Source organism: Larus michahellis, chromosome 6 (assembly GCF_964199755.1).
Source record: "Larus michahellis chromosome 6, bLarMic1.1, whole genome shotgun sequence".
Lineage (NCBI taxonomy): Eukaryota > Metazoa > Chordata > Aves > Charadriiformes > Laridae > Larus > Larus michahellis.
Window position 1 is genome coordinate 62466158 of NC_133901.1, and position 22121 is coordinate 62488278.

General features: G+C 38.1%; 1 protein-coding gene across 3 annotated transcripts in view; it reads left to right on the top strand.

Moving 5' to 3' along the window:
• Window positions 1-19109, top strand: part of SHOC2 (SHOC2 leucine rich repeat scaffold protein) — a 71907-nt gene extending 52798 nt beyond the window's left edge. For all 3 annotated transcript variants that reach the window (XM_074590001.1, XM_074590002.1, XM_074590003.1), the window contains exons 4-9: window positions 3826-3956; window positions 7525-7713; window positions 9023-9145; window positions 11269-11406; window positions 11900-12017; window positions 14390-19109. In XM_074590001.1, coding sequence (XP_074446102.1) covers window positions 3826-3956; window positions 7525-7713; window positions 9023-9145; window positions 11269-11406; window positions 11900-12017; window positions 14390-14598 — 908 coding nt within the window. In that variant the 3' untranslated portion in view covers window positions 14599-19109. The remainder of the gene's footprint in view (window positions 1-3825; window positions 3957-7524; window positions 7714-9022; window positions 9146-11268; window positions 11407-11899; window positions 12018-14389) is intronic.
• Window positions 19110-22121: the final 3012 nt, after the last annotated feature.

Below are 22121 nucleotides of genomic sequence, written 5' to 3' on the forward strand. Positions count from 1 at the left end.
CAACTTGTTGCTGACGAGGACTCCCAGGTCCTTCTCTGCAGAACTGCTTTCCAGCAGGTCAACCCCTAACCTGTACTGGTGCATGGGGTTATTCCTTCCTAGGTGCAGGACCCTACGCTTGCCTTTGTTGAACTTCATTAGGTTCCTCTCTGCCCAACTCTCCAGCCTGTCCAAGTCTCACTGAACGGCAGCTCAGCCTTCTGGTGTGTCAGCTGCTCCTCCCAGTATTATGTCATCAGCAAACTTCCTGCGGGTACGCTCTGTCCCCACATCCAGGTCATTGATGAATATGTTGAACAAGACCAGACCCAGTATTGATCCCTTGGGGAATACTGTTAGCTACAGGCCTCCAACCAGACTCTCTGCCACTGATCACAACCCTCTGAGCTCTGCCATTCAGACAGTTCTCAATCCACCTCACTGTCCACTCATCTAACCCCCTGCCCATCTGGCTTTCCTCCAGTCCTCAGGCACCTCTCCTGTTCTCCATGACCTTTCAAAGATGATGGAGTGTGGCTTTGCAATAACATCTGCCAGCTCCCTCAGCACTCGTGGGTGCATCTCATTGGGGCCTGGAAGTGGGATCACTTTTGTTTGTGCAGTGCGCAAGGTCTGCTGCTTAGGAACTTGTCACAATTTCTGGTTTAAAACGGAGTTTGTCACTTGGTTGTTGGAGAGCAGGCAAAGCCTGAGTGTGTTAGCCAGCTGCCTGGCATCTGGCCCATGGACTGTGGAGACAAATATTAACATCATCGTACTGGACATTAAATCTGACCTTCCTCATGTGTAAAACTCTGGGCATTCCTTTAAAAAAATAAAAAGGAAAAGGGGAGGGGTGAGTTTTAACACACTGAGCAGAGGGAAGAGCTCTAAGGATCATCCTGTTTGGTGAAGAGGAGACTAAGATCTGGCTTGTCTAGCATGTGAAGATGAAAGCTGATAAGGGTTTCTCACCTCACAATGAGGTGTGAATATGAGCTCTGATGAGGATGAAAAGATATCCAAGTCTTGTTGACACATGACTAAATGTCATTAAATTGGCTGTAAATAAATTCTGGCTTGAATTGAGAAGGTGGCCCGTACTGCCTGCATCAGCTGGGTGCAGGACAGCCTTTCCAGGAGCAGCAGGAGAGGTGCTACTAGTGAAGCTCCAGCTGAAATCTTGCTGCTTTTGTTGCAGTTCTCAGGAATAACTGTATTTAGTACAAAACACTCACAAGGAACGTTTTACACACAGGACATGTCTTCTCTTCTATCTGTGGCACGTCTTTCCCACGGAGGAGAAAGATAACTAGTGGAGAAACAGTGATAAAGCGTTATTGAGAAATGCTACTTATGATAAGAAAAAATTACTGAGAGCTGCTGTTTGTGCCTCCTTTCTGATAATGCCATGAGAATAGCCAATGTGTCATTCTTTCCTGGAAAATTAGGGTACAGTTTGACTCTCTCTAATGGCTGCCTTGTTTCATTTTTCTGAAATGCCACGTTGCTGGTAGGAAGAGAGGCATATACATACAACCTGTGCTCGCAATCTGGGAATTGGCATAGCGACATCGTATTGCTAAGCAACAGTTGGCATCATGCTGTCTGCTAGAGCTGTTCCCCCTTCATCCTCTTTGAGAGTGCCTGGAAAACCAAGATCAGCATCTAGCTCAAGGTTTAGGTAATCAAAAAGAACAGTGGAGTGATATCTTATTTTGTGTGAAGTTTGTCATTTGTTTTGTAAGTAAAGCGTTAAATGCCAATTCAGAGAAATGCAGTCAGGATGTGCTTTGTTCATTCCTAGAAGGGTGAATCCTTAATGACATTAGTACCTTGCATAGGATGTGTATTGCGTGAAGTGAGGCCAATTTCCTGTACAGCCATCAATGCCAGATCTCACCAAATACAGCATGAAATAGCTACGTACAAATGAGCATCTTTATACTAGTGGGTTGTAGGATCAAGATAGGTCTTAATTATTCTCTTTAATGTGTATATGCCCATATAGAATTTAACCTCAAAAGATGAGTGAGTGGCCAATATCGATAGCCCTGGATTTTAATTGCCTTTTTTTGGTTATGGGAAGACTCGCTTTGCTGTTTCTGCAGAAGTTAATTGTATACTTGCTCAGAAAGAAAGCCCTTAAAAAAATATAAATAAAAATCCCAGTGGGGAGATACTACTAGTTAAGCAGCTCTGGGTGACTACCTCTTGTTTTAACTTTTGTTTCATTATTGACAATACCAAGTGAAATTTGTTGCTAAGCTTGTTAACTAAATATCTGATATTTATCAGATCAATATCTTGATTTATAAGACCTGAATAATTTTTGTTATGTATGGGATTTTGGGCTGGTTGTGTTTGTGGTTCCTTTTGGGGGGGTGTGTGTGTTTTGTTTGTTTTTACTTTCACTGCTCTTGTGAATCTTCATTTTAGTAACTACAGTGAATCATACAACATTCCCAATTTCCAGTTTTTATTAGCTACACTCCCAGCTAGTCAGTCATTCTTACAGTGTATTTTGACCAGGCTGGAGAAGTTCAAGAAAGAGGTATTTTGCCACTTTCTTTGTTGAGAATTTTCCTCCATCTAGCAGATCCCATTGTAGCATTTGCATTAATATTCATTTTCCGTTTCTTTTGATTTTGTTTCATCCTTTGCTTCCAAGCATATCTCATACACTACATTTGCTTCTTCTTTTGCTGTGTTCAGATAACCTACATAACTACATACGTATAGACACTAATATATCCTTCATTTAATGAGTAGTTAGACTGTACACATTAAGCTCCCTTAATCTTTTTAAAGTATTTAAGGTTATTCTTGCTGCTGTTTGTTAAATGTTACATTCCTTTTCTAGTGTGTCTTTCTGATGCTTCAATTTGCAGAGCAAATGTGCCGCAAGTGGTTGTAAAAATGAGTGTGAAATAGTGAATGTTTTTTAAGACCGATAGACTAATTGTTTGATTCTGTTCAAAAGCTTCCATGTTTTCTAATCTTATGGGTAAGCCAGGAGACTAAGTACTGTTCATCATATTACTTGCCAGTTGACTTCTCAGTGAAGCTCAAGGTCTTACTTCAGGAGGGTCTTAAATGCCACAGTACTGACATCCTTAAGCAGTTGATTTTGGTCTGAAGTACTTGTTAGAGGTTGGAGCTAAAAGGAACTTCAGATGGGAAATTTTCAAGTTTCTCAAGAATTTTTTTTCGTGACAGAAATGTATAGAAACTGGGACTATCGACGTGGTGGCAATATTCAGTAAGATTTTTACATGCATTGTTGTCCAGATTTTTGTGGACTTCCTCCAGACTTTTTCTTTAGTATCATTCAGAAGACTTGGAAGATTGTTTTTTCCTATCACTTCTTAAAGACTTTGTTGCTTTTAGAGGATGGTAAAGGGGTTTTTTCCCCTGCAGAGAAAATTGTTTTGCCAGGACCAGAGCTGTGTGATGTATGCCCAAGTTCTGGTAATGTGAGGCATGGCATTGAATGATGCTATCTGTAATTTTAAAAAGTTATTTTGGGGACATCTGGAAAATGATAGAGTTGTTTGTTGGTACAAAGATCAGGATAGAAAGACATCTACAACAGGACAAAGGCCTTGCTTGCTTACTCTACCATGTGCAATTTAAGAATGTCATACGCGCAACGTACTTCTACTGCATGGTCAACTTCGGTGTTGGAAAGCACTGTAATCTGTGAATCTCCTATTTTGGGAGGATAGTGCTATTTCACCATATGAAAAGTTTGAACTGTGGACTGTGAGGCAGCAGAAGAATCAGGCTTGTTCTGTGCCTTTGTGTTGATCTAATGATGTATTAATAACTGTTTCCTACCTGTAGGAAATCTGTCCAGTCTAAGTCGTCTTGGCCTGAGGTACAATAGGCTGTCAGCAATTCCGAAGTCTTTAGCAAAATGCAGTGAACTTGATGAACTGAACCTGGAGAACAACAACATTTCTACTTTACCAGAGGTGAGAATTGGAGGGAGTGGATTTGGGAGGGAATGTTGTTGTAAGGCATCGGTGTTCTGTAGGAGAGGATTGGAACATGTGAAATTATTTCATCTTGCATCGCAACTCAGAGGAATACCCTTTGTTTTAATCTATATGTGTCTAATGTGAAATATTGCAATTCTGTACACATTAGGTGTGTCTAACAGTACAGAAGAACTGATGTCATAAACTTCCGTGAAAAGTGGTAGCAATACATGTGATTGTGTTTGCTCTCCTGTTTCTTCAGAAAACCTTAAATAAGGAGTCCAGGTTCCCACCATTCAAGCTAGATAAGAGCTTCTCAGTGTTTCTGGTTCATGGAGGTAGGAAAGAAGTAGAAAAATGAAAAACGGGATATCTCTTTCTGCATCTAATTGAGGCAAAAATGACCTTTAAGAGAGTGGGTAAACCTTGTCACAGCTACATTTTCTCATTTTAATGTGGAGAAGTGTGCTATTGGCACCAATGTGATATCATCTGGCAACTCATTGACACACCTTCCATCAGTTATGAAAAATAAAAATTTACATCAGTTTTCAGTTTCCAGTAACTCTGCAAGGATCACGGGAGAAAGGGGAAGAGAATCCATTTTCTTGCTTTTCTTTTCATAGCTGCTACACTTGATTGTCTTACCTTGGTTTCTCTTGCTTCAAGCTTAGTGTGGGACCAAGGGAAATATCCATAGTTAGATGTTCTGGAGCCACCTTGTCCCCTGAACAAAGTGCTTTAACTCTGGGGTGGAAAGGCAGAAAGTCCCACTCCCCAGTGCATCTGTACGTTTTTCTATGCTCCTTCCCTGGAGTTCTCTGACAGGTGCCCCTGTGGACTCCAGTGTCACAGTCCCGGATAGCTGCCGCAGTTGGTTACAGCCCATTTTTTAAATAACAGCTTTGATGTCTGCAGACTTTGAAGCTATTTAAGCTGTTGGTTACACCTTTTGTCCTGATTTTCCTTTTCTTAGTTTCTTGAGACTGGTTTATCAGGGCAGCGGAGTGTGAGATGCTCAGCTGCATACTTTTGGTGCTAGTAAACATTGAGAGAAAATGTTTGACTTTTAAGCATTACTGTCTGGGCATAATTGCTCTGATGACAGAAAAATATCTGACGTGATTGATTCTTATTTTGGATATTTCTTCCATTGCTTTAGAACTGTTTGGAGATGAAGGCTTCAGGACACAACATAGAGCGTATACTCTGTTCTTTTTTGGTCCAAGCTGCTTTTCTTAGCTGTTGTGGGGTTTTTTTTGTTTGTTTGTTTTAAAAAAGGTATAAATTACCAGTGTCGAATAACTCAAAATGTATCTAAAGACTTATATAGGAAACTATACACGGAAGAAAAAAAACCCAAATGGATTTGGATTTAGGCAAAGTATTCATAATAACAAAGTGCAGTAAGTAACTACTTTCCTTCAGATGAATTTCTGAACTCAGCAATGATAAACTGAAAACAGAGAAGTTAATAAATGTTTGGGTAAAACTATCATTTAAGAAAATGCTACTGACTAAAAGCCACCAGGCTGCTTTTAAGATGAGACCTAAGCTAGCCCACCTCACCCAGACATGTTATAAAAGCAACTACAGTATAATTACAAAAAGCTAATGTGAGGGATGTTTACTTGCTTTAAAATATGCTTTAAGAAACTCTTTGTGACTGTGCTGCCTTCTTCATGTATGTTTGCCAACAATATGTTAACACTTAAGCCGCTACCTTGCAGAAGTGTATAGTTTATACTGTAATCTGCTTAAAGTAAAACATTCTGTGCTATAATACAAAGAGCTGTATTTGTGGAATAAACTTCTGAATTTCAAAACAGAGTTGAAGCTGCTGACACAATGCCTAATAAATATTTTATCTTAAAAGGATGGGCTGGGAGAAGGCGGCATTGCCACAGTTCTCACAGATAGAAGAGCATTGTTCTCTTTGTACTGCCAAAGCTCTCTTGCTTCCCTTCAAATGTATTTAATTACTCTAGGCTATTAAGAGTGTATTAGCTAACATATTTTTAATATTTTTTGTATGGAAGCAGACTTCAAAAATGGCTTTTTGAAATGCCAAGATCCATTTGAAGCAATAAAGCGTGTTTGTAACAGAGCTCAGGGACTGCCTAACCCTAGGACAAAGAATACCGGTTAATTAAAGTATAGCTAGAAGCAGTATTTCCTAATCAAAGATTATACTACTTAATGATTAGGTTAGATTAATACTGATTTGAAGATCCATTATTTTATCTTTAGGGAGGAAATTGCTTCACTGATATTTGCCGAGATGCCCCCAGAACTGTATTTCAGTGCCTAAAGTTTTAGCTGTGACGTGTAGCCAAGTCCCTATTTAATCCTGTTTTATTTACAATAATGTTAATAAACTATTTAGAAAAGTAGACAGAGCTGTCCTGATGAAACAGCACACCCTTGTTCTTAAGGCTTTTACAGTGAATATAGCACTGAAATTGCAATCCAGAAATACTGACATTAGGAATATGGTTGGAATCATTATCTTGTTACTGCTCGTTCCTGATTGCAGATGTTGCATTATTTATGGTATGTAATGCCACGCATAAATCTCCAATTTCTGTAATACTTAAGCAAATAGGGCTGAATTCAAGTTGGCATAGTAATAAGCAAAGGTGACACTTCAGCAGTAATTTAGATCTCATTATTCATCCCCACAGTTCCAGCAACGTGCTTGGCACGTAGCGATCAGATAAACTCTGAGATCTGTGCTGCTGAGATTGGAGAATCTAATTAGATTGCGAAGTGAAATGAGACTCTGGATTCAATGGGCAACCATTGCTACCCAGTTTAACTCCAAGCTGCTTGCTTTTTATTTCTTAGGGTGGGGGAATAAAAAGGAGTGGAGTAATAACTAGAAATATTTCGAAAATAGAAAAAAAAAAAAGGAACTTCCAAAACTTTGCCGTCCCATTGTTTTTCTCTGTCCTACCTGGTTATCTGAAACCGTTACAGCCTAAAAGGAAACTTCTACCAGATGTGTTCACATTATGGATTGTTATTATATTAACAGAGGTTTGTATTGGAAGTATCAAGCACCAGTTTCAAAAACGGTTCACGCTGTTGATACTTCTTTGGGCTCCACTCTCGACTGTGAGCAGGCATCAGTATTGAGTGAGCTGCAGTTGGGTGGCGTTGGCCAAAGCCGGGACCGCTCTTCAGGATGGACGTGCTGCTGATGCCCCTGCCCTCTTCAGAGCTGCCCAAGATCTAGCAATATGTTATTAAAAAACTTCCTTTGGGAGGAGAAGAGAGTTACAAAACCTCCTAAATTCATGCTTTTAAATGTGATGTGTTTGCTTTTTTTGTATCTGGCAGTATGTAAGGGGAAAGGGGGAAAAAGGTAAAGGCTGACGACTGTGAGCAGAGGTTGTTGCTGATGGAAGTTTTGTCAAATTTAACGCTGGTTTACGTGTTGCAACATTTATTTGTGGATGGACTTGGGTGGGAAAACATTTCTAATTAGACCCATGAGGGAAAAGAGATGCATTCAAATAAATCTGTCCTAAGTTCCTGGGTGGTTTTCTTCTCTCTACAGGGTCTTTTATCCAGCCTTGTCAAACTGACTAGTTTAACGCTGGCCAGGAACTGCTTCCAGTCCTATCCTGTGGGTGGCCCGTCCCAGTTCTCCACAATCTACTCTCTCAATATGGAGCACAACCGCATCAATAAAATCCCCTTTGGAATTTTTTCTAGAGCTAAAGTATTAAGTAAGCTGAACATGAAGGTGAGGCACAGAAACATGCTACTGTGTGTAAAATCAATGAGGAGCACTGTTTGCTCCATGAATTCTGGCAAACTTAATGATATAAGGAATGAATTGATCATGCTGAAGTGGATACTGCTGCTGTCACGTATAGAAACAGTTCTGCATTAGTTTAAAAATGTACTATCAAGATGTTATTGATTTGTCTTTATTTTTGTTTGTTAAGTTTTTGTCACATTTTCTCAAGTTTCAACAATGAATATAAGAAAGTTGGTTGCAAAGTTCTTCGAGTATTCACATGGGACACGAACATGTAGAGTAGCTTATTTCTTTCCCCCCCTCTGCTGTTACAGTTTAGATTATAAACAAAATTATGTAAAATATCTTTTTTTGAATGTATTCTTTCAAAACCTAAGTTTGGAGACTTTTGGCAGTAGTTGTAGAGCACAGAAAAAGAACCTTTAATTTTTCTAAAGAGATGATATTTTTCTATGAATGGTTTGTTTCAAGTTCTTATATAAAAAAAAAAAATAACGTTTGAGGAATAGCTAAGCTCAGCTACTGTTTTAGAATGTCTTTTGGCACAAATGCATTCTCAATTTGCATTAAGACTATTTTTTGTCACATACTCGTTTAACTTTGCATGTTTAACGGGACTTTATATGACCTGGTTATTTAGATGTTATTTTTTTAGTGTTTGGTCTAGATCAAATTTTGTAGCAATGTTTTGAGCAGTAAGATGTTCAGATTAATTTCAGATGCTTTTACTCTGAACCATTAAGTTATATTTCTTTTGTGGTGTGTTTGGTGGTTTTGCTTTTTTTCCTTGTGTTGTTTCGTTTTTTGGGGTTTTTTTAGGGTGTGGGGTTTGGGTGTGGGGTTTTTTGTTTGTGTTTTGGTTTGTTTGTTTGTTTCTGTTTTTTGGAAACTCCATATATTTTTAGGATTCCAGTGTTGCTGATAGCACCTTTGTAAGTTATGGTAAATTTCTGTTCTTTTGTTTCCCACCCTCCATTGTATTCAGCAAAGAAAGGACAACAAAAAGTTTTAACTACTGGGACGTGTGAAATCTTCATAATTATGTACTAATTTTTCCACTTCAGTTCATATTAGTAACATAGAGTCAATTCTGTAACTCTAAGCTGGAACTGCTTATTATGTTTGGAGGAATTTTAAAAGTATTTGGCCAATTATCAACATCTTATTCTTCTGATTTAATTATCGACTGTTTTGTTATGAAGCATTTTGTAAGCAGTTTGTTTAATTTCTTAGATGTCTTGCTGACTTCTTCCAAGCGCAGACCCTAAATGTTTGCTATGTTAAATTGCAGGACAATCAGCTGACCTCTCTCCCCTTGGACTTTGGGACTTGGACTAGTATGGTAGAACTGAACTTAGCGACTAATCAGCTCACAAAAATCCCTGAGGATGTATCTGGGCTTGTTTCTCTTGAGGTGAGAAGAGTATAAATGAACAGCTAAGTGAATCCTTGCAAATAGGTGTTCTCTACTTCAGGTTTGAGTGATACTACTTTTGTGTCAAATAAAGACAAATAAATATGTGAATGTGTGCTGTTTAAATAGATGTATTGCATCTGTTTGTGGTTATTGACAACAACTTTTTGAATGTTGTCCTTTAGGCTCTAGATGAGTGTCTGTGCACAAAGGATTAAGTACATACATATTTTTAACTACGTAGAAAGAAAATTTTTCTCAACAGAAAGTTACTGTTGTAAATGAAATGGCACTGAACTTGGTTCGATTCCTGGAGAGACACCAGCATGGAAACATCAGGGATCAGAAAAACGTAATGACATGGTCTACAGCCAGAGGTAGCTTGAATGTAGCACTGTGAACCTTGTAGGCAGCCAGGTGGGAATTCTCAGCCTTTGAGGGGGAAGAACTTGTAGGTTGAAACCAGGAGCTAAACCTCTTGTGTCCCCTAGTCCTGTTTCCTAAAGTACCGTCAGCAGAAACAAACTTAATTGCCTTGGAGGGACATAAAGGTAGAGGTGCTTGTTCGAGCAATTGAGGGGACTTCGTAGCTTCTGTGAGTTGCTGGGAAAAATCTGTTGAAGTACAATAGCAAATGGCATATTGGAATTGGAAATTTCCAGTGTGACTGCTGCTCTGAATAATTAATAATTCCTGTAGTTTGGATCAAAAATGATACAACAGAGTAATAACTATTTAGTAGCCCAGTTCTCTTTTAAGTTAAGGCTGTGATTGGGAAGTTAGTAACCGCTAACAACTGGATTTGCCAGTGGTCTGCCAGCTGCCGGAGCCAGAGCGCTGCACGGTCCGCAGACCTGTTAGTGCTATTTTTCTCTGTAATTAAAGAGTCAAATACAAAGAACTATTTGGGCAGTGTTTACACAAAAGTGAAGGTTCCCACAGCAGTGCTAAGTCAGCTGCATTGCGTGTAGGTAATATTTTCTGTTCCTGCCTTTGTTTCTTGATACGCAATTAAAATGTTACTATTCTTATCATTCTGTGTCTATCATAGTGCATAAAGGGAGGCCACCGAAATACTGCTTGTGCTAATGCTAAGATTTTTGGCTTTTATTCATTTGGATTTTCACTTTGATTTTTAGCCTTGTTTTCTGTTCTGTTGCTGCCTTTGGTGTTTTCACGTTACATGAAGGTAGTGAGAGTTGAGAGTGGTTGAAGTCAGGCATTTGCAACCTTGGTTGGCTTAGACCGGAGCTCTGTGTGGCTAGTAGGAGGGTCCACATCGTGTGCTCTTTCACATCCTTGTGTTTCAATATGCCTTATTAAATAAACAGATAATAGCATTGTTTAATGGGCAATTAATTACCTGACTGCTCGCTGTGTTGTTATGAGGCTTGATTACTTCTAAGGACTGTTAGACTTCTCCGGAGGAAAAATGGTATGCTAGTGTAACCCCTCTTAACTTGCTTGTGGTATAACAAATAACTCTGCTGAATGACATTGCAAATAAGGATACTTTTCTTGAACCTGGGATATTTATAATTCAACTTAGAAAGGAGGAGAAAAACAAGAGGGTAACACGACAGTGTGTGATAAGAGACCCTTTTGAAAAGCCAGTGGGTATCTGTGCAGTGTTCTGCTTCGGTGCTCTGATCTGTATGTTTACTTGCTGCTGCTCCTAACCAAAGGGACATCGGGAGAAGAGGAAGTATTAAGCTTTTTTTAAGGAGGACTTGGCAAGCACAGCAAATAATGTAAACCTAGTTATGAGATAGCTATAAGAAAGGATAACAAAATCATAGGGAAGTCCAGGAGGAAATTTTTTTCCTTCGGTCGTTTGAAGAAATAAGGTGTTCTTTGTTTTTGCTCTGCATTTATTAGCATGCAAAATATTATTTGAAAAAATTCTGCCATAAATCTGTGTATTTGTATCATTAAAGACTTTAAAAAAATTGTGTTAATCACTGATTTTATTTTTTTTTTATTCCTTGCAGTTTGCTTCCATAATTTGATTGTAGGCTAATCTTGGACCTCATTACTTGAAAATATAACAAGATCCTGTGTTAATCGTTATTTACTGATTGCGTTGCTGAAATTCTGTGTGTTTGGGTTTTCTTGTTTTTGAGGTTCTTATCTTGTCAAACAATCTACTAAAGAAACTTCCCCATGGAATTGGAAATCTACGGAAACTCCGAGAGCTAGATCTAGAGGAAAACAAACTGGAATCCTTGCCAAATGAAATAGCTTACCTCAAGGATCTGCAGGTGAAACAATAATGGACTGAGATAAACATCTTACATCCTTTATTTACGCCATGCTGATTTAATTACAGCTAGTTTAATGAGGGGAACTATTTGTGACTGGACATAGAACCAAAAGTTAAGAATCTTGTGCAACTGCATCCACAATCTGTCCTCACTAATTCTTCCCCAGATTTAGCAGTTAATACTGAACAAACAAATTTTGAAGAGTTTAACTGTTGTACCATGAGTACAGTACTGCCACAGGAATAGCCTCTGGTTTCAGTTATGTTAATGAAATCTTTTATATTTAGGCACATATTTTACTATGTAGTATTTTATTTTTATGTTTAGTGGAGCCTAATAGAGGTCTGAAATGTTGTTGAAGGATAGAATTTTTTTGTTCAAATGCTGGAGGGTAGAACCCATCAGTTTATCAGCTATTTATCTTGTTACTTGCTGTCATTCAAAGCAGAAGTCATTAAGGTAATTTTTAAAAATCTGTTTTTTCCCTTAGAAATTGGTTCTGACTAATAATCAGTTGACTACCCTTCCCAGAGGTATCGGTCACCTTACCAATCTGACGCACCTTGGGCTCGGAGAGAATCTTCTCACACACCTTCCTGAGGAAATTGGTAAGATCCCTTTTTTCTGGTTTTATGCAGTGTGCCTGAGCCAAAGCAGTTACTGACACCGAAGATAGGCATCTACTGTGCTCTTCAGTAGAGGCCCCAAAATTCATGCGAAACTTCTAGATCTACACAACCCGATGTGAAGCATGGGCCACAGGAACAGCACTATAGAGTATGATCTTTATCTTGCTGATCTATAGCAAAACAAATGGTCTAGCTTTTTTTAGTGCTTCTGCAGAAAGGTGCCGAACGCACACAGACCTGGAATAGTGTGATTCCTTTTTCTCTCCAAATTGTCCCACAAGTTGTGTGTTACCGATCACTCAACTTCATAAACCTATTCTTGGAGAGAGGTCTGTGTCAGAAAGGAAATGCGCTGCTCCTGCTGTAATTCCATAGTGTAGACAAAAACCTTGTGTAAGGTGTAGACAAAAACCTTGTGTAAGGAAGGTGTAGACAAAAACCTTGTGTAAGGAAGGTGTAGACAAAAACCTTGTGTAAGGAAGGTGTAGACAAAAACCTTGTGTAAGGAAGGTGTAGACAAAAACCTTGTGTAAGGAAGGTGTAGACAAAAACCTTGTGTAAGGAAGGTGTAGACAAAAACCTTGTGTAAGGAAGGTGTAGACAAAAACCTTGTGTAAGGAAGGTGTAGACAAAAACCTCGTGTAAGGAAGGTGTAGACAAAAACCTCGTGTAAGGAAGGTGTAGACAAAAACCTCGTGTAAGGAAGGTGTAGACAAAAACCTCGTGTAAGGAAGGTGTAGACAAAAACCTCGTGTAAGGAAGGTGTAGACAAAAACCTCGTGTAAGGAAGGTGTAGACAAAAACCTCGTGTAAGGAAGGTGTAGACAAAAACCTCGTGTAAGGAAGGTGTAGACAGCTAAAGCAAATGTTTCTGCTGCTAGTCCCTCTGCACACACTCCTGTTTGTAGGCCACTGTATTATTTTTCACGTTTATGAGATAAGGAAGTGAAGAGGAGGAAATCTACAGAAAGGAAGGGAGAAATAGGGTTCTTTTTGTCTACTTGAGACATCCAGAGTAAATGAGATTCAGAGCGTCTGAAACTGAGAGCCCCCCTTTCTTTTACAGTCGGTCACAAGTTACCTCCAGAGCATGATTCTGAGCGCTTAAGTTAAAATCTTAAAGCTGGAAGTCATTATGGAGGAAAAAATGATGGGAGAAGCTACACAAAGCAAAATATGGTCAGAAACAGTGACGTGCAGATGGAGAAGGCTGGGACACAGTCTGTCTCTCCCAGCATCTTTAGTGAAGAGCTGTTCCAGCTTCTGCTGGTCTTGTATGTCTCAGTATGAGAAGGGCCTAAAACAATGTAAATCTGGAGCTTTGTAATTTAGTTCATGAGATAGTGGAGAGAATTTGGATACTGTGGAAACGAGCTGTGGAATTAAAGTGTGTAAGTAAACTTGAAATACTGTTGTAGGAGTACAATTTGGTTATTAAAGCTAGTTGTCTTAACAGATTAGAGAATAGTTAACTATTTTCAGATGCGACTGCTTCATCTAAAGTTATCAGCTATTTCCCGTTATTTCTTAGCCTTTTCTTTTTGTTGATTTTCCATGTCTAAAGCCCTGGCTACTGCTTTCTCTTGTGAAAGACAAAATAGTTTTTTAGGTTATAGGAGATGGTATATAAGACTGAAAAATGACGAATGTTTTGAGGAGGACTTGTACGTTTGGAATGTATTTCAAAGATATGGATCAATTTTTATATTTGATTGCTGTGGAGGAATGCAAGCCTTAAGAAAGAAGAAATGAGTCCATTTTCCATCATCTGGTTAATCTATATTACAGTATCGGTAGTAGAGGCAGATTGTAAAATTTGAATTCAGGAGGAATTTTTCACACGGGTTAGTTCCATTTAATAAATTCACGGCTGTGCAGAGATCTCTCCTGCTTTCTTCCTGTGGTGGATTACAGTTACAGCTTTGGGTCTTTAACGTATGGGTTCTAATTAAATGAAAGGCATGGCATAGATATTTTTATAGAGATAATACATACTGTATGGTATAAACATTTTCTAGGCCCTTCTAACTAGATAGCTATTCAAAGTTGCCTGCAGTTGCAAAGTACTCAGCTGAATGGTTATGGTGAAGTCTCTCTCAGTTCTCTTATTCTGTGTATTCTCAATTCAGTTGTTATCCATCACTACATCTCCTTTAGATATTTTTACAGGGAAACTAAAGCAAATTGGTTCTTGCTTAGGTTCCAGTACTGGAGAATGGGAGATAGATGAGTCACCGACTCTAGATTCTACACTGTAAAGAATCTTCAAGTGGACTTAGAGCTTCTGTCTAAAAGTTATAAACGGCATGAATCAAAAAAAATACTACTTTGTATTATTTTATTTTAACCAGGTACACTGGAGAATCTGGAAGAACTGTATTTGAATGACAACCCCAATCTGCACAGCCTTCCCTTTGAGCTGGCTCTTTGCAGCAAACTGTCAATAATGAGTATTGAGAACTGCCCGCTCAGCCACCTTCCACCTCAGATTGTTGCAGGAGGACCCTCCTTCATCATTCAGTTCCTAAAAATGCAGGGACCATACCGGGCCATGGTCTGATGCTAATCGGATTGTCCAATACACTGTACAAAATACAAACTGCATTAATGTTGTAATTGTCTGTATATGTATATATAATATAATATATGTGGTTTATATTATATTATATATATATATAAATATATAAATAATATAAAAAGGCAAATTTAAGACTGCATTATGTGTTTCTGCTAATAGAGGAATCATAGCCATTTAGATTTTTTTTTTATTCTGTAAAAATGCTTGTCTAAGTTTTCTTTGCTGAATTTGATGGAAGTTGTCTGAATAATCTGGAAATGCCAGTTCATTTGAAGCAATTGCCAATGAACTCAAAGTTTAAATTTAAGGGACAAAAGTAGTTTTGCTTAGATTTACTTTCAGTTAAGAGAAATGTATAACCTTTATATAATGAACTTTTCTGTTTTCCTCCCTCTTTTTTTTTTTTGTGTCAAAACCTGAAAGGGTCATGTGTCCTGAGGTTGGGATTTTCTTTTAACTTATTTTGAGATTTGAAGCAAATGGTGTTTTTATATTGTTTACAGTCAGAGTAAATCACTGGATTTTGTTTTATTCTGATTTGCTCTGTTTTAATCAATCATATCTAGAATTTATATGCCTCTGCTGATGAATTTTTATCAACCGGTTTGTATACTAAAAGCATATACTCATCAGAAAAACTGGCAGGTGAAAAGGATGCAGTCAAAACAAAAGAAAAAGAAAAGAAAAAAAAAAAGCTTGAATTCCTTTAAGTCTTGCTTCCCTGAGTTATCAGTTGCAGGCATAACATATCTGAACTGAGCCTTTTGCGGTTGGTCTTTTCTAGCACAAGTAAACCTTTTCGGATTGGTAAAAACGTCGAGTAAACTCAGTGAAGAGCGGTTTTCATTTTGTGAAGTAACAATTCCATGAGGTCTAACAGTACAGTTAAGTGGCAAGGAAATAATATATATGTACATTTTTCTTACGATGTTGAGTCATAAACTACAACAGGCAATTTTAAGGATTCCTTATAGTCCTTGTACAATAAATGAATGTGTCTTACTTTTAAACACTGCAATATATGTAAGTTTTAAGGTTGGTTAACAATGTACTATGGTTTTATATCTTGACTTGCCTTGTACCTCCTTCCATTATGGAACTTCTGTGTCCAAGCACAATATCTTCACACTGTGCTGTTTTGCTGCTGAACTAAATGCACTTTTCCCCACAGCTGGGGCACTTGCTTCAAAATATTCAGTTCAGTATCTTGATTATTCTTTTTTAACTTCATCCTATCTGTTTCAGTATTAAACCGATCTATTAAAAAAGAGGCACCTTTTTCATTTGTGCATAGATGTTGGTAGCTCAAGAGAAACACTGTAAATAGTGGACATTCAGTTTTGTCATGACTTCCTTGGTTGTTTAAAAGGCAGAAGATGCTTCAGGGAGACGTGCGCTATTGCTGCATTTGTAGGGCCAGCTGTCCTTTTGCAGGAGGGTAGGAACTCGAGGCGGTTGCATCCCACGGTTACTCAAGAACTGTCCAGTTTATGCTCATTGGAATTGCTGCTGGGGTAGTGTGACTTACAGGACTGTACCTTTTAAACGAAATCAAATCAGCCGATGCCATGGGAAATCTATTTCACACGCAGAAGTTCGGGAAATATTATTTCTGGCTTTCAGGCATGCTTTCTTAGACGTATTGCCTTGATCTGTTTGCATTCTGTTTTGTCGTACGTCTCTTCATTAACAAGGAGTAAGTTTAAATGGAAGGCAGGTGGAGATATAAAACCTTAGAGGGCTTAAACGTGCTGTAAAACTATTGTAGATGTCACTGGATTTTACTAAGTAATGTTCTTTTCTTTCTCACACGCTCTGTCTCTCTGTCGTCCCCCTCCCTGTTTTGGGTTTGTTTTTTTTTTTTTTTACATCTACTGTAGCTTTTCAGTTTAGACTTTAGTTTATAAAAGGCTAGTTCCTTACAGTTCTGCCTGAAGTTAATCTTTCTCAGCATTAAGGTGTTAAAATATGAAGATGCTGAAATGCTTAGTATCAAGACTGTAACCTAACTTCTGAATATACTGCTAAAGCCGTATTTGTGCCCTCAGGTCACTAGGGGAAACTGGTTTGATTAATATGGTTCCTTAAACCAAAAGTGGCGACCCCTTGTGTTTTCAGGCATCTTGGTCTCATTCCCTGTCTACTCCTCAATCCCATTTTTGTAAGAGTTGATGGGATTGAATTTGTTTAGTTTGTAAATATGTTGATTATTCACCTTGTTAAGGTACATGGTTAATGACTGTATGATTGGAGCTGAGCCTCTCTCACATAAATTCTTGTGGAGAAGTTGGCTACCAAAATAGTGCTCGTTACACTCGCTTAAAAACAAACTATTCTTTTCATTACACTTATAGGAATAAATAAAGCTATGTTTTAATTCATTACTATATTAAAAACAGGATATTTTTTCAAACTATCTTTGTACTAGTATGGTTGTTGCAATGCCAGATAATCCTGAGCCCTGTTTTAGGAGTTTAATTTTATACATTCTGAGGTGCACGCTTATTGTTTCAGTGTCCCAAGAGAGATTTGAATAAAGGCAGTGTGAGAGAAGTTCTGGTACAGAAAAAATCAACTCAGAAGAATTTGAAAAGTTCTTTAAAATTATTCAAAAGTTTTAAGTATTAAATGTGTGGCATGAATTGGGAATAGATGCATATAAATCCATAGTACATACATGGATTTATATCCCTATCTGTGCACAGATCCGTACAAATCCAGCTGTTTTGATCATTCAAAATAGTCTTACATCCTGCCATAATATTTTTGCATTTCCCAGGATGCTGGATTATTAACTGGTGCAGTTTTAAAATTGTATTTATTTAATGCCTGATGATATTGTTGGACACATGTGCTGGCTTACACATGTTTATGAATTTTGTTTGGCCTAATCAATTAAAGTATGAATGGAAAGAACTTCATCCTGACAAGTGTATGTATACATACATATATATGTATATGTGTATATATATATATATATATGAAAGCATAGACAAGGTGGCGAAATTCATTATGCCATCTTTGAAAACAAGAGGGAGAAACAGGCGATTCCCATATACTTGTATTAAATCTTTATCCCCCTTGCCATACTTGGGGAAATAATAATATTGAAAATTGTGACAATCTTTACTTTGGGTGAAAAACATGACCTTGATTGCCAGCCCATGGACAAAATATCAATTTTGTATGTGTCTGTGCCTATGTACATAAGAATGCGTACGTATACGCATGCCCCATAAAGACACTATCCTGAATCATGCCTTGATTTAACAAGCTAAATTACTGTACTAGAGACTACATAGTATTATGGAAGTCTGGTAAGGTGTAAAGCAGATTAGGGATTTGTTAAATAATGAAAAGAAGGACTGATTGCCATTGTGACTCATGTTGGTCACATGTTGCATTTAAATTTACTAAATAGCAAGTTGTTTGGTAATTCCTTGCAAAAAATGTTTTCTTTTAGTATAAACCCATTAAAGTTCTGTCTCTGGCTGTCTCCTATAGGTTCATCACCAAAATTGTCTAGTATAAACGCAGCGGAAATGCTGCACGTAAAGGTGGGTCGCGCAGTTGTGTAAAATTTGGCACTTTTCCGCTTACCAGATGCTGTTGGAAACTTTGAAATTCATACACCCTTTTTAACAAGAGACGTGGGTTGTAGAATATTTGCTTCAGTGCCTCTCTTGGATTTAAGGTTTTTCTCTGCAGTTTTGTCCATCTTTTGCTAATGTGTGAGAACGTGCATGTTCAGACTTTTTGAAGGTCGTGTTTGCTCATGTACATGATTTAGTAAATCAGTACTCAAACTGTCTAGCTGGTTAGCGCTTAAACCCATTGTGTCACCTGGAATTCAAGTATCATCTTTAATCCTGGGAGTTTGAAAAATACCTTTAAATACCTTTTGTTTAACAATCAGAAAACTTTGAGAGGTTATTTTTTCTTTCTTTTTGTTTTTCCTCCTTTTTTTTTTTTTTCTTTAAACCCCCAAATAAATTAAATTTCTGAATCAGTACAAACCCATATCAGGGAAATCTTCATATCTGGATGCAACTAACAGTTTTCATGTAGTCAGTATCACACCTCGGTTGTATCAAATGGGCATGCCAGAATAGCTTCTAATTAGAAATGTGCAGTTGGCAGTAATTTGCACAACACAAACTTCAAGGCACAGTAAGGACAATTCCAAACAAACGATAGCATCTACAAATGGTTTTTGTTTTTGCGTTAGCAAAGATCAGAAAATTATGTTTATTATTCTGATGTTTAGGTCTTAACCAGGACTGCACAGAACTTTTGCTGTGGAAAAATACCGGACCACACTAATTTTGTGGTTAAAAGCTAAACAAGAGTGTAAACAGTCTACAAAAATGTACTTTTAATCTGAATTATTGTAATGTTGATTGTTATGTCTATATAAAAGATTGCCTTGCTTTTTTATAAGAGTCATTCTGTATCAATGCATTCATTATAAATAGTATATTTGTAAATAAGCTGCCACTGAGTCTTTTGAAACTTCTCTAATATTTCTAGTTTAACGTTAACTTGGATGTAAGTCGTACTTTTGCAGTGCCCCAAACTACGAAGAGCCGCTTTCTCATTATATACTCATCACTCTTCAAAAGACCTCAAGTAAAATAGAGATTTTCATGTAGAGCAATTACAGGAAACTTCAAAATTAACTGCTGTCATGTAGATTGGTCACATTTTATAAAGCGAACGTTGGTAAAACCTTTTACTTTCACTTTGTTATAGTACAGTAGTGCATATAGAAAAAAAAACAAAACAAAACAAAACCAAACCATAAAACACCTTTCTCTATGAAAGGGAAAGTCAATCTTGGATTTTAGTGCAAAATGCATTTCAACAACAACAAAATCATAGTAAGTATAGAATTCTGGTGCCTAAAAGACAGGAACTGGCATTTAAACTTGGGGTTTAATAAAAGACAGTATTGCCAAGCTGACATGACACGCAGCTCTAAACTGATGTCTTTTAACTCTGTAGAGCTCATTCCTGTAGACACTGTTTCAAGAAGGTCACCCTTACATCATGTCCTACAAACAAAAAAAAGTATGCTAGTATCCTTAGAAGTCAGAATAGAAAGGCCTCAGCAGTTTGGATGTGATGATGATGAGGAGGGCACTGGCGCACTTGCTATAGCTGATTGCTTTAAAAAACTGGAACAGGTTCTTATAGTGTGCAGCAGCTACTCCTACAATAATCTCAGTACCTCCGTCCTTACGTCAGATCTCTGCTGATTAATATAAGTAGAGGGGCTGATCAAACTGCCTAAAGGTCTGTCTTTGAGTTGAGTCGATCCCTGTTAACTGTAAGTGATGCGGCAATCTGAACGTGAGCTGGGAACTGGCCAGTCTCGTCACAAGAGTGGCTGTCCCATGCCGGGATGTTGGACCATGTACCATCCCTCCCCTGTCCCACAGGGCTGAGTGGCAGATGTGTACGGAACGTAACGGGGACGTGCAGTTCTCTGGCACGCTGCTACAGACCTCACCAGAGTCCGAAGGGCTTGCGGAAAGGAAACAGCATCACTGCATTTAGTAGCCATTGATAGATTAGAAGAAAGTGCTTTCTTTTTTCTTTTTTTTTTTTCTTTAATTCTAAATCTGTTTGTATTTCTGGCCTCTGCAACATCCTGTGTCTAATAATTCTACAATGTAATTATGTGCTGGGTGAAAAAGTACTTCCTTTTGTTTCTTTCAAACCACAACACCTTATTTCATTTGGTGACTCCTAGTTCTTATATTCTGATAAATTTATGAACAGTCTTTTTCCTGTTCATCTGCTTTTTACTACTCTTGAGTTTGGTTTTTTATTATTTTTTTTTTTATAAATGTCAGTGTTTTTTCTCCAAGTCAGAGAGTTGTAGTTTTTTAGCTTCTCTTCAAACAAAATCTCTTCCATTCTGTGGTAATTCTTGCTGCCTTTCTCCATCGTTTCCTAGTCCCAGCTCTGATTCTTTTTCCTAATTCATGGCCCTTAGCAAGCTGTTTTGTTCTTTGTGTGCTTATAGTTTGTGAAATAGAAGTACAGCTCTGTTATGAAAATTAAAGTTGAGTGGGCGATAAAGTTGAGTGCTAAACTCCAGTGGGGAATAATTCCACTAAGCAACGATCATATTGGGTTTAGACTTCAGACGCAGGCCACCCACTGCAATAATGAATTGTTTCCTCTGATTAGCTAGAACTGACTTTCATCATCTCTTGCAACTTGGTATGAAAATCAATATTAAATTTTACATAAGTATGCTGATTTAAATAATACCAGGATTTAAAATACTCTGTTCATGCTCATAAGAGGGCATAGTTTTGGAAGATGTGACTTTTGAATACTTCAGCTGGCCTTTGTAAACTGTCAAAGCACAAAATTTTCTGAAAATATTGGGAAATTTCTAGTGTTTTCATTGGAAGAGGTTCTTTTAGTGGTTTCTTTGGAAGAGAAGTTGAAGACCAACAGTGTGCTGGTTGAGTTTCATTTTCCTCCTTGAAGCCTTTGCAGAAAGCTATGGAAGGAATTCTCTTAGGGTTTTTTTTGGTTGTTGCAGTCTTCTTTTTTTTTTTAAAAAAAAAAAAAAAAAAAAAAAAGGCAATTTCCCCTGGCCCCAGTAGCATCCTGCTGATAATTGGTGTCAGGCAGACAGTGCTCGGCAGCCACCAGGCCACCAGGACTTGGGGGTGATCTTGCTGGTCATGACCACTTTCTGTTCAAATGATTGAAATGAGCAGCCACAGATGAGCCCGGCTTTCAGAAGAAGGGCGCGTTTTGGCTCTCATTGCATGAAAAGTGAAGAAAATGTCTTGTTTCTGGCACCCTACGTCCCAAAGGCTGTATTAAAGGCCTCAAAAATGACAGGCGGTGTCTTGGGTGGCTCTGGTGAGACAAACAGATTACGTTTTTGTGTAATTAATCCAGCCTAAGTGCTCCAGGATACCGAGTCTCCCAACCCTGCTCTCCAGTGACGGGTCTGTCTTTCCACTGGTGGGAAGCTGTGGATTTAGGTACTTAATGTATGTTGAAGCTTTTAGTCTGCAAATACTGCGTAAAATCTGGAGGCTGGGCAGCTTTGTAGATTATAGCCAGTGCTTTGAACTGTATGTGGTGGCAATGGCAGAAAAAAAGCGTTAAAGGGCTGGAGATGGTTAGCTTTGATACAATTAGAAGAGGATGAATGCCTTGAAAGCTAATTTGTTTTATTTTCACAAGCCAGTAAGTCAGTCAAATAAAATACATCATCTCTTCCTACAAGCCTTGCCTCACTTAGGATTGCAAGAGTGGGAGACAATTTGATTACCAAGATCAAATGATGATGTTTTAGAGGAGGAGCCATCTGGAGTATTTGAGTGAGCAGCTGGCAGCCTGGGCTGCACCGTTAATGACCTGACTCTCTGCCTTGCAACTATTTTTTTCCACTGCAAAACCTTTTAAGAGCCTTTAGAGATCAATCTGCCCCGCCGCCTCCGAGTAAGATGCTATCTGCAAAATTGCAC